Source organism: Danio rerio, chromosome 16 (genome assembly GCF_052040795.2).
Source record: "Danio rerio strain M-AB ecotype USA chromosome 16, GRCz13ab, whole genome shotgun sequence".
Classification (NCBI taxonomy): domain Eukaryota; kingdom Metazoa; phylum Chordata; class Actinopteri; order Cypriniformes; family Danionidae; genus Danio; species Danio rerio.
In genome coordinates, this window is record NC_141036.1 from 51,384,516 (window position 1) to 51,406,342 (window position 21,827).

A 21,827-nucleotide genomic window follows, 5' to 3' on the forward strand; every position below is an offset into this window, starting at 1 on the left:
TTTTACCATGTAGATTGTGTCGAAGCAGCTTATATAGCTATATTATATATTAAATTATTATATTGCTATTTTGCTTAAAATGAATATAGTTGAAGGCAAAATTATTAGCCCTGCTGTGATTTTTAATTTAATTCTTTTTCAAATACAGTATATCTCAAGTGATATTTAACCTTTTAGCCAGCACTCACTTATGGGGATTTACTCCTACCTAACTTTAAATAGTAACAGTTATAGTAAAAGAGCAAGGATATTTTGACAGAATTTTCTATATTATTTTAATTTTTAAGGAGAAAGTTTTCTTTATTTTAAATAAAATAAAATATTTTTTTTTAAATTGCAAACAATTTTTGAGGTCAACATTATTAGTCTCCTTAAAATTTTTTTTTTTTTTCAATTTTCCACAAAACAATAATAAACTTTTAACGTAATTAATTTAGTTAGGCATTTAAACTTTAAGCTAAATACTAGTCTCTTGTAAAATATTATGTACTGTCATAATGGAAAAGACAAAACAATAGTTATTAAAAGTAAGATATAGAATTACTATTATTATATTTAAAAATACGTTGAAAAAATTACAATAAATGGGGATATTTTTAAAAGAGATAGCATTTCACAGGAGGGCTAATAATTTTGACTTCTGACTTCTGTGACTGTTTATAAAAAGTGCATAAAGACGCTCTCATGCATTAATTCATTCATTCATTCATTCATTCATTCATTCATTCATTCATTCATTCATTCATTTTCTTTCAGCTTAGTCCCTTTGTTTATCAGGGGAACTGCCAACTTATCCAGTATTTATTTTACACAGCGGATGCCCTTTCAGCTGCAACCCAGTACTGGAAAACACCTAAACACTCTCAGACACACTCATACACAACAGCCAACTTAGTTTCTTCAAATCACCTATAGCGCATGTCTTTGGACTGTAAAGGAAACTGGAGCACCCGGAAGACACCCACGCCAACACAGGGAGAACATGCAAACTCCACACAGAAATGCCGACGGACCCAGCCAGGACTCGACCCAGCAACCTTCTTGCTGTTAGGTTACAGTGCTAAACACTGAGCCACTGTGTCGCCTGCTGGTTCAGTTGGAGTTTCTGGAGTTTGCATGTTCTCCCCATGTTCGCGGCGGTTTCCTCCGGGTGCTCCGCTTTCCTCCACAAGTCGTAACACTTGCGGTATACTGTAGGTCAGGGGTGCTCAATCCTGTTCCTGGAGATTTACCTTCTTGCAGATTTCAGTTGCAACCCTTATCAAACACACCTGTCTGTAATTATCAAGTGGATTTCAGGTCCTAATTAATTGGTTCAGGTGGGTTTGATCAGGGTAGAAGCTAAACTGTACAGGAAGGTAGATCTCCAGGAACAGGATTGAGCACCCCTGGTGTAGGTGAATTGGGTAAGCTAAATTGTCCATAGTGTATAAGTGTTTCCTAGTGATGGGTTGCAGCTGGAAGGGCATCCACTACGTAAAAACATATGCTGGATAAGTTGGTGGTTCATTCCGCTGTGACGACCCCTGATTAATAAAGGGACCAAGCCGAAAAGAAAATGAATGAGTGAATGAGTGAATGAACAAACGAATGAATGGATGGATGAATGTGAATTATATTATGGGATGTTGATCTCTGTTCTGTCTAGTTTTGATGATGAAATTTCGACTTAAAGTTAACAAAGTGATTTTTATTGTAATTTTAGTAGTTTGAAATATAATATAATGTATAAGAAATAATATATAGAGAAATAAGTCAATAAAATAACAGAAAAAAGTGCTGGCAGTTTATTACCAGGTTTTTGTATGGTAATTTACAACAGCAAACCAGACAATATATCACAACAAACTATTAAAAATGTCAATAAAAGTCACTTTTTACAAACCATCAGGGTCCCGTGGTGGAATTAAAAGCATAAATATAAAAAATAACAACAACATAAATCACAAAATACAGAAAATTGTTAATTTATGAATATTTTACAGTGTAGTACAAATAATAATAATTGATAATAATTGAGCGAGTTTGATTCGGTGGAGCAGTTTTTTTAAGTAAATATGCTAACCCCAATAACCATAGCTCAATAGTTAGCACTCACTTCACAGCAAGAAAGTTTGGGCCAGTTGGCTTTTCTGTGTGGAGTTTGCATGTTCTCCCCGTGTTGGCGTGGGTTTCCTCTGGGTGCATCGGTTTCCCCCACAGCCCAAAGACATGCGCAGTAGGTGAATAAACTAAATTGGCTGTAGTGTATGAGTGTGTGTGTGAATGTGAGAGTGTGTGGGTGTTGAGTTGCGGCAATGCATCCGCTCTGTAAAACATATGCTGCAATAGTTGGCGGTTCATTCCGCTGTGACGACCCCTGATAAATAAGGGACTAAGCTGAAGGAAAATGAATGAACGAATGAATGTTGCCTTGCTAACACTAATTATTCTCGAGCAACTGATTTTTCACAGCTTCGTCCGCTGTCTAAACATTTCTCTGTTGATGGGTTGTGTCTTTTCAGGTTGAATCTCAGATTGCATGTCTTATGAAATGATTACGCACATGGAGAGATCTGACTTTTTTTTTTTAATCTGCTATGGCGTGAACCTCTTGCCTGCTGTTGCCAGTCTGTTCTTACTGTAGGCGTTGGGAAATATTTATGAAGCAACACTTCCCACTATTGGTTGAATGTGGATAGTGCAACATTGCTGGAATGTCTTGCCACCAGCAAGAGAACATTATTTCAGTCAGTTACACCACATCTGCTCATGCAATTAATGCTATTATCATGTACATTATTAATAATGATATAATACAAGTTGTTAGACTAAATGTAAAATGTCATTTAAAATCCGCTCAGTAAATAGTTTACAGTAGTATTGTTTTGGGTATAATGTGATTTTAGTTTGATTTAATCAAATTAGTTTATTTTATGTTATATTTATTATATTATTATTTAGTATATTATTATTTTATTATTAAATTATAACAACATTACAATGTTCATATTAATTCATTATATTAAATTAGACTAAATGAAATGGGGGGGGGGGGGGGGTCAAGTTAGCACAGTGGGTAGCACAATCGCCTCACAGCAAGCTGGTTCGAGCTTCGGCTGGGTCAGTTGGCAATTCTGTGTGGAGTTTGCATGTTCTCCCTGTGTTGGCGTGGGTTTCCTCCGGGTGCTCCGGTTTCCCCCACAGTCCAAGCTAAATTGTTCGTAGTGTATGTATTTGTGTGAATGAGTGTGTATAAGTGTGTATGGATGTTTCCCAGTAATGGGTTGCGGCTGAAAGGGCATCCACTGCATATGCATAAACATATGCTGGATAAGTTGGCAGTTCATTCAGCTGTGGCGACCCCTGATTAATAAAGCCGGAAATTAATTAATTAATTAATTAATTAATTAATTTATTTATTTATTTATTTATTGACAATTAATAAGATAGCAATTTATAGAATTTTTTTTTTTAATAATACATAGAATAACTTTCATTCATTCATTCATTTTCTTGTCGGCTTAGTCCCTTTATTAATCTGGGGTCGCCACAGCGGAATGAACCACCAACTTATCCAGCAAGTTTTTACGCAGCGGATGCCCTTCCAGCCGCAACCCATCTCTGGGAAACATCCACACGCACACATACACTCATACACTACGGACAATGTAGCCTACCCAATTCAACTATACCGCATGTCTTTGGACTGTGGGGGAAACCGGAGAACCCAGAGGAAACCCACGCAAAGGCAGGGAGAACATGCAAACTCCACACAGAAACACCAACTGAGCTGAGGTTCGAACCAGCGACCCAGCAACCTTTTTGCTTTGAGGCGACAGCACTACCTACTGCGCCACTGCCTCACCAGAATAATTTTCAATTTGAATTGTTTCTAATTGTTTAATTCTAAACAATTTCTAATTGTTCTAATCTATTGTTTCTAAAACAAACAAAAAAATGTGTCTTTTATTTAAAAAAAAAACCTTACATAGTTACTTTACCTACACATGTACACTGTAATTTAACTCAAAATGTTTGAAGAAACCGATTGCGGCAAACCTTTTACGTTATCAAACCAAATGATTTGAGCACTTTACCTTTATATATATATATATATATATATATATATATATAAAGGTAAAGTGCTCAAATCATTTGGTTTGATAACGTAAAAGGTTTGCCGCAATCGGTTTCTTCAAACAATATATATAATAATATATATATTATTTGTGTTTATATAATCAAACATTCAGAGTATTAAACATTTTAAGTTCAGTTATCAGTTATGAGTTTACTTAATAGAGTGAATTCAAACGAAATGAAGTTTAAACAACTTGTTACCACGACTGGGGTGGAGTGACAGGAGATAACAGGAGGTAAGATCCAATATGCAGTTTATTCAATGTCAGGCAAGCAATGGTCAAATCAGGTGCAAACGGGTATGTAAAGGCAGTCCAGAATCGTCGTCACTATAACAGGCAATAGGTCAAAAGGCAGGCGGCTAAACAGGATAACAAGGAATGCAAAGCTAGGGTCTAAACACGGATAAACAAGACAGGGAGAAACGCTTCGTAATGTCACACTGGGAAAACAAGACTCGGCAAACTGGTAGCGTGAGAGAGTGGCTTATGAGTGGGATGAAATCAGTCTGTGAACAAGGTCCAGCTGGTGATGCAATCAGGATAGATGACTGAGCAGGCGTGTGTGTCTGGGAGCAGTGCATGTATGAAAATGTAGTCCTGGGGAATGCGGAAATGTAGTTTAGAGAGTTCGTGTGAAAACCAGCGATCTTCTGGGAAGCGATCGCTGGTTGTGTGACACAACTATATAGCTACTCAAATGGTTTGATATTGCTTGTAGCATTAGAGATAAATTAACACAAAAAACAAATAATTTATTCATAACTCAATTCTGCTTAATAAAATCAGTTTATGAGTTACCATAACTCTTTTTCATTAAGTCAAACTAACTTTAATTATTAGTTAAATTAACTTATTTCATTTAGTGATTTTCACTGTTTTTACACTGTCTTATGCAGTTTTATGATTTATACAGTCTTCATATAGGCAAACATAAAACATGCACTTTGAAATCAGTTAAAAAGAGTAAGTATTACCCTTGATTAAGGCCCAATCTCAATTCTATTTTTGTACCTCTTCCCCTTCACCTTTGCCTTCCCCTTGGCCCTTGAAACAGAGTGTGAAGGGGAAGGGCTTTAAAAGGTACCCCTAAGAAATGGGACAGTACTACAGCACCTGCAAATGTCATCATACGTCATCGCGGCTCTTACTTCATGAGATCAACGACGGCGACTGCTGTAGTTATTCCAGTCGCGTTATTTTTTGGTATTTATCTTCAGGAAATCACTGAAGGCATATATCATGTTGTCATAACGATATAATGTGATAAGATCGTAAGTGCGCTGTGTGTTTACACCGTGGCCATATTCATCTATGTAAACACACGAAAACAACATTAATATTATAGCAGACACAGTAAAAAGCTCATTCTCAGCCACTAGACTGTTCTGACAGGGGATTCGAGTGTCGAGGTCTTGGGACTTACACCTTCAAGCTAAGAGAATTGGGAGAGCTAAGGGGTAGAATTGGGATTGGGCCTAAGTTTTAAATATCTGACTATGCAGTCTAAATCCTCCATTGGTCATGTTCATCGTCTGTGGTCGTGCGTATTAATAGAGTCTGTGTTTTTTCTTCCCAGAGTTTCCTCAGTAGAAGACTGAAGGGGTCCATTAAACGGGCCAAGAGTCAGCCCAAGCTGGACCGAACCAGCAGCTTCCGCCACATGATCCTCCCTCGCTTCCGCAGCGCCGACCAGGAGCGGTAAGTCCCAAACCGTACCCCTAAAACACACATTTTGCATCATGAGCATCTTGCTGTGTCATGATGCTCACTTCAGAGCCGGTCTGGACTGTCTTAAAGTCCCCCAAAATCAAAAACAGGTATTAATATGTTGCTCTTACGTTTGTCTATAATATGCTCCAAAATCATAAAACCGTAAAGCTATACAATACTTTAAGAAAATAAGCAGTCTTCAAAAAGTTTCTTACTTCCACCAATTTGTATGACATCACTGGACACTTTAGCTTCTCAGCAGATCTTCTGACCAATCAGATGCTCTGAATTATCTGAAGAGTCCCGCCCCCTACATGACTAATGCATTAGTTTTATTCTTTAAACGTCTCAAAACATTTCTACCAAAATTCAAATACATACAAATCTTGTCATGGGAAGCATTTTATTTCCCAGAAATGTACAATTTTAGTGTGACTGAAATTTGTTTTTGTTTTTTTAGCTATTAATATACATTTTAAAACAGTTGAAACATTAAGAGAATGGCTCACACTACAGTTCTTGCTGTTAACAAACCATTAACTAAGACTTTTAGCTCAGTAAAGAATTTGCTGCTTATTAGTTGTTTAATAGTTTGTTAAATAGTTGTTAAAGTGGTTGTTGGGTTTAGGTAGGATTAGAGATGTAGAATAAGATCATACTTCAGAAGGACTAAGAGACAGCCAATAACTTGATAATAAGCAGGCAATAAGCCAGTAGTTAATAGTGAGAATTGGTACAACATTGGTTCAAGTTCAAGTCCATTTGTTTATAAAGCACATTTAAAAACAGCCACCAGACTTACTAAATGCTGTACATAAGACAAGGTAGAATAAAGAGACAGGTTATAAAAGACATACAAATAAATCAAGAGAAACGACTGAATAAATAAAAAAAATTAAGCAGTAGAAAGGACTATTAAAATAACATTAAAAATTAAAGCTAAATAGGTATGTTTTTAGGAGTGATTGAAACCAAACACTGGTATAGTGTTAAACCTCAGATGTCTGAAATTATAACACCATTTTATTATTATTTTACCCCTGGCATATAAATCATTTTGTGCTTGGCTGTATATATTGCATGGTTGCCACAAATAAATTCTGTATAATACTGATTATCAAATCACCATATTTGAAACAGATTTGAATTAGAAATGTTTTATGTTATACATATCTTTTTTCAAATACTCAGAAATTGAATGTATTGAAAAAGTATATAGCCTTTAATATAGTTGGTAACTTGTAAGTGATATCACACTCATATCAGTGGTATATGGCTGTATATCGGCACTAGTGGGAGGCGTGCACTGGCTAGAGGGCGCAGGCCGAGTGCCTTAGCATCCCGCCAGTGCCGATATACAGGCATATCGTACTGCAACGAGTGTGATACTGGGTTTATACAACAGTTTGACGGTATGAACATGAATATAAAAAAGAAAATCAAACATGGATATTATTAAAAACCCTTTTGTACGAGGAACTACTTTCTTCCGCCAGTCTATAGGTGCATCCCAAATCGCATAGTTGTGCACTATTCTACGCCATTTTGTAGTGTAAATAGTGTAGGTAGTGCGTTCATACTGAAAACTCTAAAAAGAATAAGTGCACTTTAATTACCCGGATAATGCACTCATTCAACCGGTAAAATAAAGTGTGGAATGATGGACACTTATGTAGTGTTGCGGAAGGGGTTGGAGCTATCGGGCGCATATGTTGGATTACTTTATTTATTTTGTATTGTGAAAGCGAAATTCCCCTATAAGAGTGATTTTACTGCCTCCCGATGGTGAATGCGGTTATATTCATGGCAGGTATTAGGTGGTAGTTTGGTCATTTATTTCACTAATATGGCAACCGTCAAACATCATCAGGGAAACAGTTTGAAATTCTGCTTAGTAAAATAACCATTAGTGTTCCATTTGGGACAACACTACATACATATACTATGCGGTTGAGTGTGTAAGTGCATAAGTACATAGTGCATAGTGTATAGAGTGCCATTTGGGACGCAGCTATTGACATCTGCAGCTGACCGTCAGAACATCAGAAACCATTGCTACTTTACAAACATGACTTTAGAGCTAGTGCTTGAATGATTCTCTAGCATAATGACTAAAGTAATGACAAAACAGGTTATTTTGTTCACATTTTAAGATTAATAGGCTAAACGGCATGAAATGCCATCAATCTACAACGATTTTACAGGATTTCTCTGTTACAATCAGGGTATCGCAATAGTTAGCCCCGAAAAAGCCAGAGCAGAGCAAACACTTTCAGATTACTATGATATAAATACAGTTTTACAACACACAAAATAGAGAAGTTGACCTAGAATGTCACTTACCTGTTCTGTTATAATTTGTTCTGCTGTAGTTTGAAGCGTACATTAAAAAATTGCTGGTTTTCTACCCTAAGGACTTAGTATGCGGTCTCTGTCACCATCTAGTGGTGGATCGTCAACCATCTTTGCTCTGCTCAGTAAGGCAGGCTAATGGTTGCCAATGTTCTGAATCTCAGAAATTATAAATATTTTAAATAGGCAATTTGCTTATAAATAGACTGCATAGTTGCAATATTAACAACTACATTGTCAACTAAAAAGCCTCAAAATTACATTATGTTGTCCCAACAGCTGCAATATTTCTCAAACTATAGTCCTCTACTCAGGCCCGGATTGGCTAATCGGGAGGACCGGGAGAATTCCCGGTGGGCCGGTCCGTTTTTTGGCCGCGAGGGCCGGTGTCCCTAGCTTCAGAATCTGTTGCTCTCAGCAGTCACACTTTTTAAATTAATTTATTTATTTGACCAGTCTTCTTATTCATTATTTTACCGTAGCTCTGCTCTGTTTATATATAAGTAGCCTGCATAGATTACGTATAGATTACGAAGCTGCCGATCGGGGTTTGATTCTCGTCTGAGTATGTTTTTTTTTTTTTTTTCTCATTTTTATTGTTAAGACATATAATACTGTTAGAGTTGTTGAACATTTGAAGTTCTAAAGCAGCTGTTTTCTTAAAAAAGACGTGATATTGTAATTAGAAACTGAAATGGAAATGTCCTTATTTTAATATAGTCAGTCGTGAACTGAGGTGGGCCGGTCTGTGGCTTGAAATTCCAGGGCTGAAAAGCAGTCCCACTCCGGCCCTGCCTCTACTTGCTAGTCGTGTGGATAGAGTAACGACCCATTCACATGGGGCTTTAGCGTCAACGCTTGACTGAAGGCGTGTCTGAAGTTGTGGCTGACGTGATCGTCATAGCAGCGTCAGCCAATGAAATTCAGTCAGCAAAAGGCCACTTTCTAGCTGGTGTAATTGCATACAGCGATCTGATTGGCTGACGCTTTCGTCGGCACTTGAAAAGTTGAGCTAGTCTAAACTTCTGCAGAAAGCAACGCCTATGAAACGTTCAAGCAATGCCTTGCGTCACCCATTCAAAGTAAATAGGAAGCGTCGACGCTGACGCCCCGTGTGAATGGGGTGTAATACACAAGGTTTGTATGAGTGCTAATATTACTGTAATATCTCATGACTATCAGCCAATCAGATTTGAGAACCAGACAAAACTGTTGTATTAATGACATTATCACATTTAAAATATTCAATTCCATTAAAGTTTATTTTGTAGCTTTTCTCACAATAATTATTGGACATTATTGCATTAAATTTAAATTCAGAAGAGTTAGGGTTAATAGTTATCATAACTTTATTAGTTACTGATAACTTTAACTAATTAACTAGTAAATAATATATTTTAACAGTTAAAGTTATTATATATAAGCATAGTTAACCTGCAGCTATATAAAGGTGACATCTATGTTTGCATGTTCAATGAAGTCTATTCGTGTATGTGCTGTCCTTGAAGTCTTTGGTGTTTGATCCAAGTCTTGGATCTATATGGCAGTATATGTCCAGTATTCACTTTCCGTATGGGTACTATTGATCTGGAATAAAATTAAGTGCAATAAAATAATGTAAGCAAATCAAATTTTTTGGTCAAACTGCTCCATTTAAATACCGAATTGCTTTCCAATTTAATATCTCTGAGTCTGAAATGTGCTTTAGTTTCTTATTAGCGCCTTGGAGCATCAGACAGGTGCAGCGGTGCTCTTGTCATGGTTTATTCATTCATTTATTCATGCTCCGAGCTCACTGTCAGCCTGTGGTCTTCAAGAATCCGCCAGCTTGTGCTTTTTGAAGCTCTCGTTCAGTTTGGACAGGGAAGAGCCTCTGTGACTCTTTTTTGTTCAAAGGGGAAGTTTTTCACTGTGTTGTAGCTTTGAAACGAAAGGCTGTGCTGCTGTTTGGAGGAATTCTAACAGGCGATTCCACTTTCATGTAATGGTTTGATTCAGCCGCTTTGATTGTCATATGGTGTAGGAATGGAGTCTAACAGCTGGAATGACAGCGTGAGGTGGCGAATTTTCAGTCTTTTACCCTTCCTTTCTTTTGCTGTGCTCCATTTTAGGAGGTGAAGTGCTCAACAAATGTTACTGAGTACACCCCATTTTGAAAATAAATATTTCTGTATCTATTTCTCAGTGAATATAGGTAATATATAATATAGTCTGCTGAATAAAGTGTTCCCTTTATTTTTTGAGCAGTAAATGTTGGCTTATTAAAACAAAACTTACCAAACATCATTTTAACTCTTTACAGATGAGGAAATAAAATAATAATAATATAAAAATTACAAATAAAATAAGAAAAATAACACAAAATAAATAAATAAAGAATACTCCCATCATAAACTCTTTTCAGGGTATACATTTTTACATCAAGTTACATTTGAGTTACATTGTAGTTACCTCATATTACATTGGTGGTAGGTTAATTAACCTCTAAATAAAAGGTCCGACCCTTTCTATCTGAACATGCAGCTCAACTCCTTGTTCAAGCTCTTGTTCTCTCCAGACTGGACTATTGCAACTCTCTACTAGCCGGGCTTCCAGCTAACTCTATCAAACCTATTGAGCTGCTTCAGAACGCAGCAGCACGAGTGGTCTTTAATGAACCTAAAAGAGCACATATCACTCCGCTACTCATCCGTTTGCACTGGCTGCCAGTTGCTGCTCGCATTAAATTCAAAGCTCTGATGTTTGCTTACAAAGGGACTTCTGGCTGCGCTCCTTCTTATCTGCTCTCACTTCTGCAGATCTATGTGCCCTCCAGAAACTTGCGTTCTGTGAATGAACGTCGCCTTGTGGTTCCATCCCAAAGAGAGACTGCCATTACAAACTTTTTTGAGGAGATAAATTTGTACATCAAGTTACATTGAGTTACATTGTAGTTACTTTAAATAATATTGGTGAGAGTATATAATATTGGTATATATATATATATCTATATATATCTATATATCTATATATATATATATATATATATATATATATATATATATATATATATATATATATATTTTTTTTTTTTTTTTTATAGAACAACTTCTTCCCCAACAATTTAAGCCCTTACATATGAGGAAATAAAAATGCTAATATAAAAATTAACAATAAAATAAGAACAATAACACAATAAATAAATAAATAAAGAGTACTGCCATCATAAACTCTTTTCAGGGATAATATATTTTGGTGCGTTTCGATTTTTCGATATAGTTTTTTACAGAACAACCCCTTTGCCAACAATTTAATCCCCTTACAAATGAGGGAATTAAAAAATAATAATAATATAAAAAATACAAATAAAATAAGACAAATAAAACTTACTTACTTATTTACTCACTCACTCATTCCCAGGGCCATTTATATACTGAAGTTGATATTTAGCCGCACCATATTGGTGTTTCGTAACATTGAGTTTTTTATGATGTTGTGGAGAAGCTGCAGGTATGAGCAGGTCACCGGCGGGTGTAAAGGCTGGTCTATCAAGATCAATGCGAAGACTCGTCTGTTACTCGGGTCTTTCAGGAATTAGTCTAATGCTCTCCACTCCTCCACGACCGCTACAGCAGCTGCTCAGGATACGGCCTGGTCCAGGATTATGGAAACCTTGGGAATAATAAAAACAGACTAATATAAGCACAGATGCCGTTCAAATTATAATGTATTTTGGCAAGTGTTCCCAGCTCCGTTTGCCCTAAATAATGGAGACTAACAATCCTTTACAGGATTTGGATTTCAAAAGCTTTTATGTCTTTAATCTAGTTTTAAACTGACAGATTCAGTTTCAAATCAATTCAAATCAACAACGTAATTTATATTGACATTTTTATAGATTTTTATTGATGTATTATTGACAAGTTTGTAAAAATAACAGAAAATGTACTGGTAGCTTATGACCATGTTTTTGTACCATCATTTACAGCACCAAACCAGACCCAATATATTACTTCAAACCAGTCAATGTCAACAAAAGCGTATAAAAGTGAATAATATATATGGAAATCTGGCAGCAAGGTGGCTCAGTGGTTAACACTGTGGCCTCGCAGCAAGAAGGTCGCTGGTTCGAGTCCCGGTTGGGTCAGTTGGCATTTCTGTGTGGAGTTTGCATGTTCTCCCTGTGTGCACGTGTGTTTCCTCCTGGTCCAAAGATATGCACTATAGGTGAATTGAATAAATTTAATTGGCCGTAGTGTATATGGGTTGTGTGTAAATGTGAGAGTGTACACTAAAAAAAAAATGATGTCTGCAAAAATGTTACAAACAATTTATATGGGTTGAATTTAAGCAAACAAATTAAGTTTAGTAATGTTCAACTTCATTAGTTTGTTTACATTCAGCCCAAATGAATTGTTTACAACTATTTAACTTTGTAAATTCAATGAATCATCTTTGAATCATTTTTTTTCAGTGTATGGGTGTTTCCCAGTACTGGCTTGCAGCTGGAAGAGCATCCGCTGTGTAAAAAGATTTGCCAGAATAGTTGGTGGTTCATTTCGCTGTGGCAACCAACAATAAATAAAGAACTAAGCCGAAGGAAAATTAACGAATGTGAATTTAAAGAAACTGTCAATTTACAGATAGTTTTTACAGTGCATGAGTCTAGTTGTCTTCTTATTACCACTCCATCTCTGTCCCTCGTTCTCTGTATACGTCTGTCTTTGTCTTCCTCCTTTCAGTTCCTTCAGTTTACATAACGTTTTGATTTCCTCTGAGAAGACTCTGGCTGTCTCACTATTCTCTCTCTCTCTCTCTCTCTCTCTCTCTCTCTCTCCCTCCTCCACTCGCTCTATCATTTCTTTCATTCTGACTCACTCCTGTGGGTCTATTTTTATACCCTCCATCTCTCTCTCTCTCTCCTCCACTGTATGTAGCTAATGCTGCGAGGTTGTATGTATACATGTACAGTGATTCTCTGAAGACACAGGGGAAGCCACACATCACTAGTAGGGATCGAACGCTTTATCATGCTTTTTTTTCTCTTGATATTTATGTAATCGCACTTCTCGATAGGCTTGTCAATCTTCTCTTCAGCTGTTTGAAGGGTTTTGCGTGTCTAAACTGCGATGTGAGTGTGTGTGTGGGGGTGTTTGCAGGTACACTGAGGGAAAGGTGTGCGTTGTTTTGTGAAGTAAATGTGCTTGTTTTCGTGCTGAGAGTGATTAGAAGCTCTTTCACTTATGCATGCAGGGACACCTTTGACTTTTAAGATCGTGTATCAGGGATAATTTAACCAAGTTTATGTTAAAAAGCTTTTTTTATAGATATGTATTTTTAACTTCAATTTTATTTGTTAATTAACTACAGTGCAGTTATTGAAATTCATTATGATTAACTTCAGAATGTTTATTTAATCATTTTCTGTCTTTTAGGCACAATAACAACAACTCTCGGCTCGTTTTAGATTATTTGAAATCACTTTATTTTGATGGTCCCTTTAACACATTTGTTGAATATAAGTTACATTGCAGGCAAGGCAGTGGCGCAGTAGGTAGTGCTGTCGCAGGTTCGAACCTTGGCTCAGTTGGCATTTCTGTGTGGAGTTTGCATGTTCTCCCTGCCTTCGCGTGGGTTTCCTTTGGGTGCTCCAGTTTCCTCCACAGTCGAAAGACATGCGGTACAGGTGAATTGGGTAGGCTAAATTGTCCGTAGTGTATGAGTGTGTGTGTGAATGTGTGTGTGGATGTTTCCCAGAGATGGGTTGCGGCTGGAAGGGCATCCGCTGCGTAAAAACTTGCTGGATAAGTTGGCGGTTCATTCCGCTGTGGTGACCCCGGATTAATAAAGGGACTAAGCCGATAAGAAAATAAATGAATGAAGTTATATTGCATCTACATGCCAACTAAGTCTCAACAGATTATAAGTAGACTTTTGGGTTAGGGTTGGGGTTAGTGTGAGTTGACATGTACTTGCAAAATTTCTTATAGTCTGTTGAAAATGTGTTGAAGGAGCAGTATTAGCAGATATTAAGCAGACAGTTTACTAATACTCAGAAGTAATTTGCATGTAGTAGCAATGCAACTTTTTATCAACAAAATGTGCAGTAGGGACCATTAAAATAAAGTGTTATTTTAGTTTAGTTTTTTTTTTTTTAACTACAAAAGCGAGTTTTTTTTTGAAAGCGAGTTTTATTGAAAAACAATCATTCTGAACATTTTATAATGTAATATAGCTTATCTTATATATAAGGATATTTTAATATTTTATCTATTTTATAATTTTACATAAAATATTTTAGTATTATATGGATGGAATGTGGATAGATGAATGGATGATACAATAATATAAAATATTTTTACCTAAATCTTTTTAAGAAACTATACTGTACCTTAAATTCTGTTATTGCATATTATTTAAATGGATAAAAGTTTACTGAGAATTGTTTAATCAAACACACAAATACCTTTTTGGTCAGCTAAAAAAATTTTTTTTGTACATTTCATTATATATATATATATATATATATATATATATATATATATATATATATATATATATATGTTTTTTTTCATTGATGCTTATGCCAACTTGGCAAAAACAATTTTATTGAACAGTTGAAGTCAAATTTATTAGCCCTTCATGTTATGATTCTTTGACCATGGCAAATATAAAATAAATTAGTTCTTAGAAATTAGGTATTAAGATTATTGTTTAAAAATGTGTTCTTTCCTTAAACAACAAGTCAAAATTATATGAAATTTATATATATATATATATATATATATATATATATATATATAGCGTGCGTTGGCTCAAAGCCACAGACCGTGTGCCTTGGTGCCCCACCAATGATGATATACAGCCATATCACACTGCTACGAGTGTGATATTGCATTTATACAACAGTTTGACGACATAATCGTATATGCAGTGCATCCGAAAAGTGTTCATATCGCTTTACTTTTTCCACATTTTTTATGTTAAAGCGTTATTCCAAAATGGATTTAATTCATTTATTTCCTCAAAGTTCTACACACAATATCCCATAATGACAATGGGATTTTTTTTTAATTGTTGCTAATTCATTTAAAATAAAAAAGCTGAAAAATCACATGTTTATCAGTATTCACAGCCTTTGCTCGAAACTTTGGTAATCGATAATGTATGTAATTCTTTGGCATGTTGGCTTATTTTTAATTGTCATTATGTCAGAACTTGCTGAAGTGCTGTGTGAGTCCACAGAAAATTTTCCCTGAGGGACAGTAAGGTATACAAACAAACAAACAAACAAACAAATGTAACGCCTGGCATTCACTCCAAAGAGTTCAATTTTATTCTCATCAGACCAGAGAATTTTTTTTTTTTTATTTTGGCCTGAATGGTGGATTGCTGCACAGATTATTGTCCATCTGTAAGTTTCTCCTCTCTCCACAGAAGAACGCTGTAACTCCATCAAGTTATTGATCACTTCCCTGACTAAGGCCCTTCTCCCCCAATCACTCAGCTTAGATGGCCGGCCAGCTCTAGGAAGAGTCCTGGTTGTTCCAAACATCTCCCACTTGTGGATGATGGAGGCCACTGTACTCACTGGAACTTTCAGAACAACAGAAGTTTTTCTGTAACCGTCCTCAGCCTTCCAATCCTGTCTCGGAGGTCTATAGACGATTCCTTTGTCTTTATGCTTGGTTTGTGCTTTGACATGCACTGTCAACCCTGGGACCTTATATAGACAGGTGTATGCCTTTTCAAATCATGTGCAATCAACTGATTTACCACAGGTGATCTCCAATTAAGCTGCTGAAACATCTCAAGAAAGATCAGTGGGAACAGAATGTACCTGAGCTCAATTTAGAGCTTCACAGCAAAGGCTGTGAATACTTAAGTACATGTGATTTTTCAGGATTTTAATTTTTTAAAAATGTTAACTTAAAATCTTTTTTCGCATTGTCATTATGAGGTATTGTGTGTACAATTTTGAGTCCGTTTTGGAATACGGCTGTAAAGTCCAACTTGTCCAAACTGTATTTATATATATATATATATATATATATATATATATATATATATATATATATATATATATATATATATATATATATATATATATATACTTTCACCTACAGAAAACTGGTGGAAACATAATTCAAACCCTCGATTCTTCTAGAAAAGGCTGAAGTCTAAAGCCCAGTGAAAAACCTTCCAGAGAAACAGTGTTGTGTAAAATGAAATGAAATCCTGACCTCGTCATGTAGGCGTGTGATGTAAGTGGACCTGTGAGCTCGGTCTCTCTCAGACATGCTGTTATTGCTCCCTCACAGGACTCGTCTGATGCAGAGCTTCAAAGAATCGCACTCCCATGAGTCTTTGCTGTCTCCCAGCAGCGCAGCCGAGGCCTTGGATTTGACACTTGATGAAGACGCCATCATCAAGCCTGTTCACTCCAGTATATTGGGACAGGAGTACTGTTTCGAGGTGACATTTAGAATCTGTCCGTCTATTCTTCCATCCATCAGTCCATATGTTTTGTTATCCTCCTATTCATCATCATATCCGTCCATTCAGCGTTCCATCTGTCCATTTATCAATCCGTCCTTCTACCATCATCAAATCCATCCATTCATTTATCCATCCATCTTTCCATTATCGTAAAATCCATCCATCTATTCATTTATCCAAATTAGTTTTTATCCATCTTTTATAGTTATATCCATAATTTTATCAATCATTAATTTTTCTATCCATCCATCATTCATTTATATTTCTCCCATTGTAAAATCCATCTATCCATCCATCCATTCATCCATCCATCCATTGCTGTTTTACATTGTAATGTCCATCCATCCATCTATCCATCCATCCACACATACATACATCTGTTTATTTTTCTATAATTTGAAGCCATTTTATAACAATATCCATCATTATATTAATCCATTAATCTATTCATTTTTATTTCCATTCATCCATCCTTCCTTCCATCCTTCCTTCCATCAGTCCATATATATTGTTATTCCTCTATTCTTCATTATATCCATCCATCCATGCTTCTATTCATCATTTATCTATCCATCCTTCCACCATTGTAAATTCCATCCGTCCACTTATCCATCCATCTTCCCATCGTCATTGAATCCATCCATCCGTTCATTCATCTGTCCATATTAGTGGAATTAAATATTAACACTGTTACCCTGATGAAGGCAGACTTCTGCCGAAACGCGTAGGTTTTTAGAGATTTATCCATGTGAATAAAGGCTTTTTAATTTTTTCACTTTACTCGAGTGCCTTGGACTGATTCTTGTTGTCCATATTAGTTGTTTTATCATTTTTATAATTATATCCATACTTTTATCAATCCATTAATTTTCCATCTATCATTCATCACCCATTCATTATTCTTCTGTTGTGATATCCATCCATCTATCCATTTATCCATCCATTTATCCATACATACATCTATATATACATACATACATACATACAGTTGAAGTCAGAATTATTAGCCCCCCTCCCTGTTTATTTTTTCCACAATTTCTGTTTAACGAAGAGCAGATTTTTTTTCAACACATTTCTAAACATAATAGTAACTCATCTATAATAACTGATTTATTTTATCTTTGTCATGATGACAGTAAATAATATTTGACTAGATATTTTTCAAGACACTTCTATACAGCTTAAAGTGACATTTAAAGGCTTAACTGGGTTAATTAGGGTAACTAGGCAGATTAGGGTAATTAGGCTGTTCTGTAGACCACCAAAAAATTATAACTTAAAGGGGCTAATCATTTTGACCTTAAAATGGTTTTTAACAAATTTTAAACTGCTTTTATTCTAGTCAAAATAAAACAAGTAAGACTTTCTCCAGAAGAAAAAAATATTATCGGACATACTGTGAAAATTTCCCTCTGTTAAACATCATTTGGGAAATATTTAAAAAAGAAAAAAAAATTTAAAGGGGGGTTAATAATTCTCACTTCAACTGTTTCAACTGTATCTTTTCATAACAATATCTTTCATTATATGATTCCATTAATCCATTAATTTTTATATCCATCCATCCATCTCTCTTTCATTGTAACATCCATTCATCTATCCATCCACCCATACATACATATATCCATTTGCCTATCATTTTATCCATCTTTTCAAAACAATATCTATAATTATAATAATCCATTGATCCATTCATTTTTATATCCATTCATTCATCTGTACATCCATCCATCAGTTTGTCCAAAATTCTTTTTATCTATCTTTTCCTTATTATATCCATCATTACATCAATCCATTAATCTTTCAATCTATGCATTGATCCATCCATCCTTTTTCCATTTTAATATTAATTCATCTTTGTCTTTCAATGTAATATACATCCATCCATCTATCCATCTGTCCATCCATCTGTCCATATATCTTTTAATCTTTACTTCATCATTATATCCATCCATCATTATATCCATCCATCCAGCCATTAATTCTTACATTTATCCATTCATCCAGCCTTCTTCTATTGTAAAAATCATCCGTTATATCTGTATCCAACTAACTGTGTTTTAGTCTGTGTATCCAACTATCCATCCATTGTTGTCCATTCATCTATCCATCCAGCCATCCAGACATCCCTTATTATGTCCATCCATCCATCCATTATTATGTCCATTCATCTATACACCCCTTACTATGTCCATTCATCCATCCATCCATCCATGCATCCATCCATCCATCATTATGTCTATCCTTCCGTCCATTCATTCATCCATCCAGACATCCATTATTATGTCCATCCATCCATCCATCCATCCATTTATCTATCCATCCATCCATCCATCCATTATGTCCATCCATACATCCATCCATCCATTTATCCATCCATCCATCCATTCATTATGTCCATCAATCCATCCATCCATCCATCCATCCATTATTATGTCCATCCATCCATCCATCCATCCATCCATCTATCCATCCATCCATCCATCCATTATTATGTCCATCCATCCATCCATCCATTATTATGTCCATCCATCCATCCATCCATCCATCCATCCATTATTGTCCATTCATTCATCCATCCAGACATTCCTTATTATGTCCATTCATCCATCCATCCAGACATCAGTTATTATGTCCATCCATCCATCCATCCATCCATCCATTCATCCATCCATCCATCCATCCATCCATCCATCCATCCATCCATCCTATATGTCCATCCATCCATCCATCCATCTGTCCATCCATTCATCATTATGTCTATTCTTCCATCCATTATTATGTCCATTCATTCATCCATCCAGACATCCATTATTATGTCCATCCATCCATCCATCCATTTATCCATCCATCCATCCATCCATCCATTATGTCCATCCATACATCCATCCATCCATTTATCCATCCATCCATCCATCCATCCATTCATTATGTCCATCAATCCATCCATCCATCCATCCATCCATTATTATGTCCATCCATCCATCCATCCATCCATCCATCCATCCATTATGATATCCATCCATCCATCCATTATTATGTCCATCCATCCATCCATCCATCCATCCATTCATTCATTAATCTATCCATTGTTATGTCCATTTATCTATCTATCCATCCATCCATTGTTATATTTCTAATTGTTAAATCATACCATAACTCCATCCGTCTATCTTTCTTTCTAAATCCATCTATTCATCATTTTGTCGATCAGTCCAGCTTTCCATCTATCTATCCATCCATCATTATATCCATTCATCTCAGATTCAGGGACTGAACTGGTGCCACTATTGGCACAAAAAAATCACACATTTCATCTTGAAGCAATTAATGCATGACTGTATTGGCTCCGGTGCCCTGTGGAATTTTGTTGCTCTTTCTTATTATTATAATTACGCTGATGACTGAAACTGTGAAACTCATTATTCCTTACTTTAGGTGATAACTGCTTCAGGAACAAAGTGTTTTGCCTGTCGGTCGGCTGCGGAGCGAGACAAATGGATCGAGAATCTACAGAGAGCTGTCAAACCCAACAAAGTGAGTGCAATGAAGAAAAGAGAGAAGGAACTCTGCATTTCTCTTTCCTCTTCAACCCTGACTGCATCAGTCTGCTTCAGTAACAACCTCCCCTGCCATTTCCATCTTGACACACATTTTACCCTCTACTGGTATTTGTCGGATGAACTTGAAACAGCTGCCATGTGCTGTTCTGACACATAACCAGTGCGTTTACATGCACACTCTTAACTAGATTATTCTTAAAGCAGCACTATTTAAGACTTTGACCTTAAAAAAAATGTCTCTAATTAGTGGTAGAATATTATATCAGTGGTAGAATCACTTTTAACTAGATGAATTTTAACTTATCTGCCTTGTGTCAACTGAAATCACCCTTGCGACTTTGGGTAAATGACTTATCGTGTTTAGGAAAGTAAGATGGAAAGTCTATACATATATACTGTATATTCAACAAGATCAGGCACAAAAATAGCCTTTTCAGCACAAATTCTTCTTTTTGCATTTTTGGTCAATTCCAACAGCACCATTTAATGTAAAAAATATATATATACTGTTAGTAAATCTGTCCCAATGAGTCCTAATAATGTGTTTTCCTCATAATGCATAATGTTAAAACTGCTTATGTGAGGTTAGGTTATATTAGCTGTAAGTTCCAGGCTGACGTTGCAATGCTCCTCTTCTTTTTTTGAAGGATTTATTTAACAATATTTAAAAATGAGCGGTGTGGATTGACTCGTCCAGATGTTCAGTCAGCAGGAGTTTGGGCTGAATCATGTTGCGTGGAGAACATGACACAAGCGTCTAAAAATGATCAGCCCACAGATGCGTTGTCAAAATTACAATAAAAGAGGACAGACTAAGGGTGTTCATTAGTTTGGTTTATTAGCTGATTACTTGAAGAAGTTTCTGAAGTCAAAGATCTGAATCACTGATTATTTTATTGCGGAAAAATGAGGCATTCACTTACTGAAAAAAAAGGGGGTTTAAGATTCACTGTAGGTTTTACACACACTGTAAAAAAACAGGGTTCCACACAATCCCTTAATGCCATCCAAATGCAAAACTATTAAGGTAGCTTAATGGTTTTTGAAATTTTAAATTGACTAAACATAAAGCAATAAAAGCTGTCGTCACCAACCCCCCACCCAAAAAAAAAAAATAAATAAAAAACAAGAGTTGTGTTGTTTGTGCTCATTTTAAATAAGTAGTTTGAACAAGCAGCACAAGGTTTTTTAGTCTAGTTGCTCTGTAAAAAAGCAATTAGTTGACTTGTAAAAAGTATGTAAACTAATTGCCTTTAAAGTGATAAGTTGAATTGACTTAAACGGATCTATTGTAACGATCTAAGTGCAAAGTGTAAAGCACATGGAGCAAAAAAAGTCAGATTCCACTTTTGGTAATTTTAGGATGGAAAATTACGGTTTTCACAGATATTTAGAAAACACCAGGGTATTATAGATATGTTAGTTTTATTTCAAAGAGTCATTAAATTAAAAAAATTAAAAACTCTTTGTGTGTCTATCCACTTGAACCTTGCAGATGAGCAATTGATTCGCTCAACTGATTGACGATGTTTTTAAATGCTCCCTTGAAAGCTTGAAATGCTGTTAGTGATGTAATCAGCACACAAGTAGCCAATGGTGT

At 35.8% G+C, this 21,827-nt stretch overlaps 1 protein-coding gene across 47 annotated transcripts in view; it reads left to right on the forward strand.

Moving 5' to 3' along the window:
- Nucleotides 1-21,827, forward strand: part of syngap1b (synaptic Ras GTPase activating protein 1b) — a 251,493-nt gene that overhangs the window by 157,498 nt on the left and 72,168 nt on the right. For 44 of the 47 annotated variants that reach the window (XM_087284921.1, NM_001326467.1, XM_087284890.1 and 41 more), the window contains 3 exon segments: nt 5,701-5,822; nt 16,487-16,640; nt 20,103-20,201. In XM_087284921.1, the coding sequence (XP_087141047.1) occupies nt 5,701-5,822; nt 16,487-16,640; nt 20,103-20,201 (375 nt within the window). 47 annotated transcript variants of the gene reach the window in all.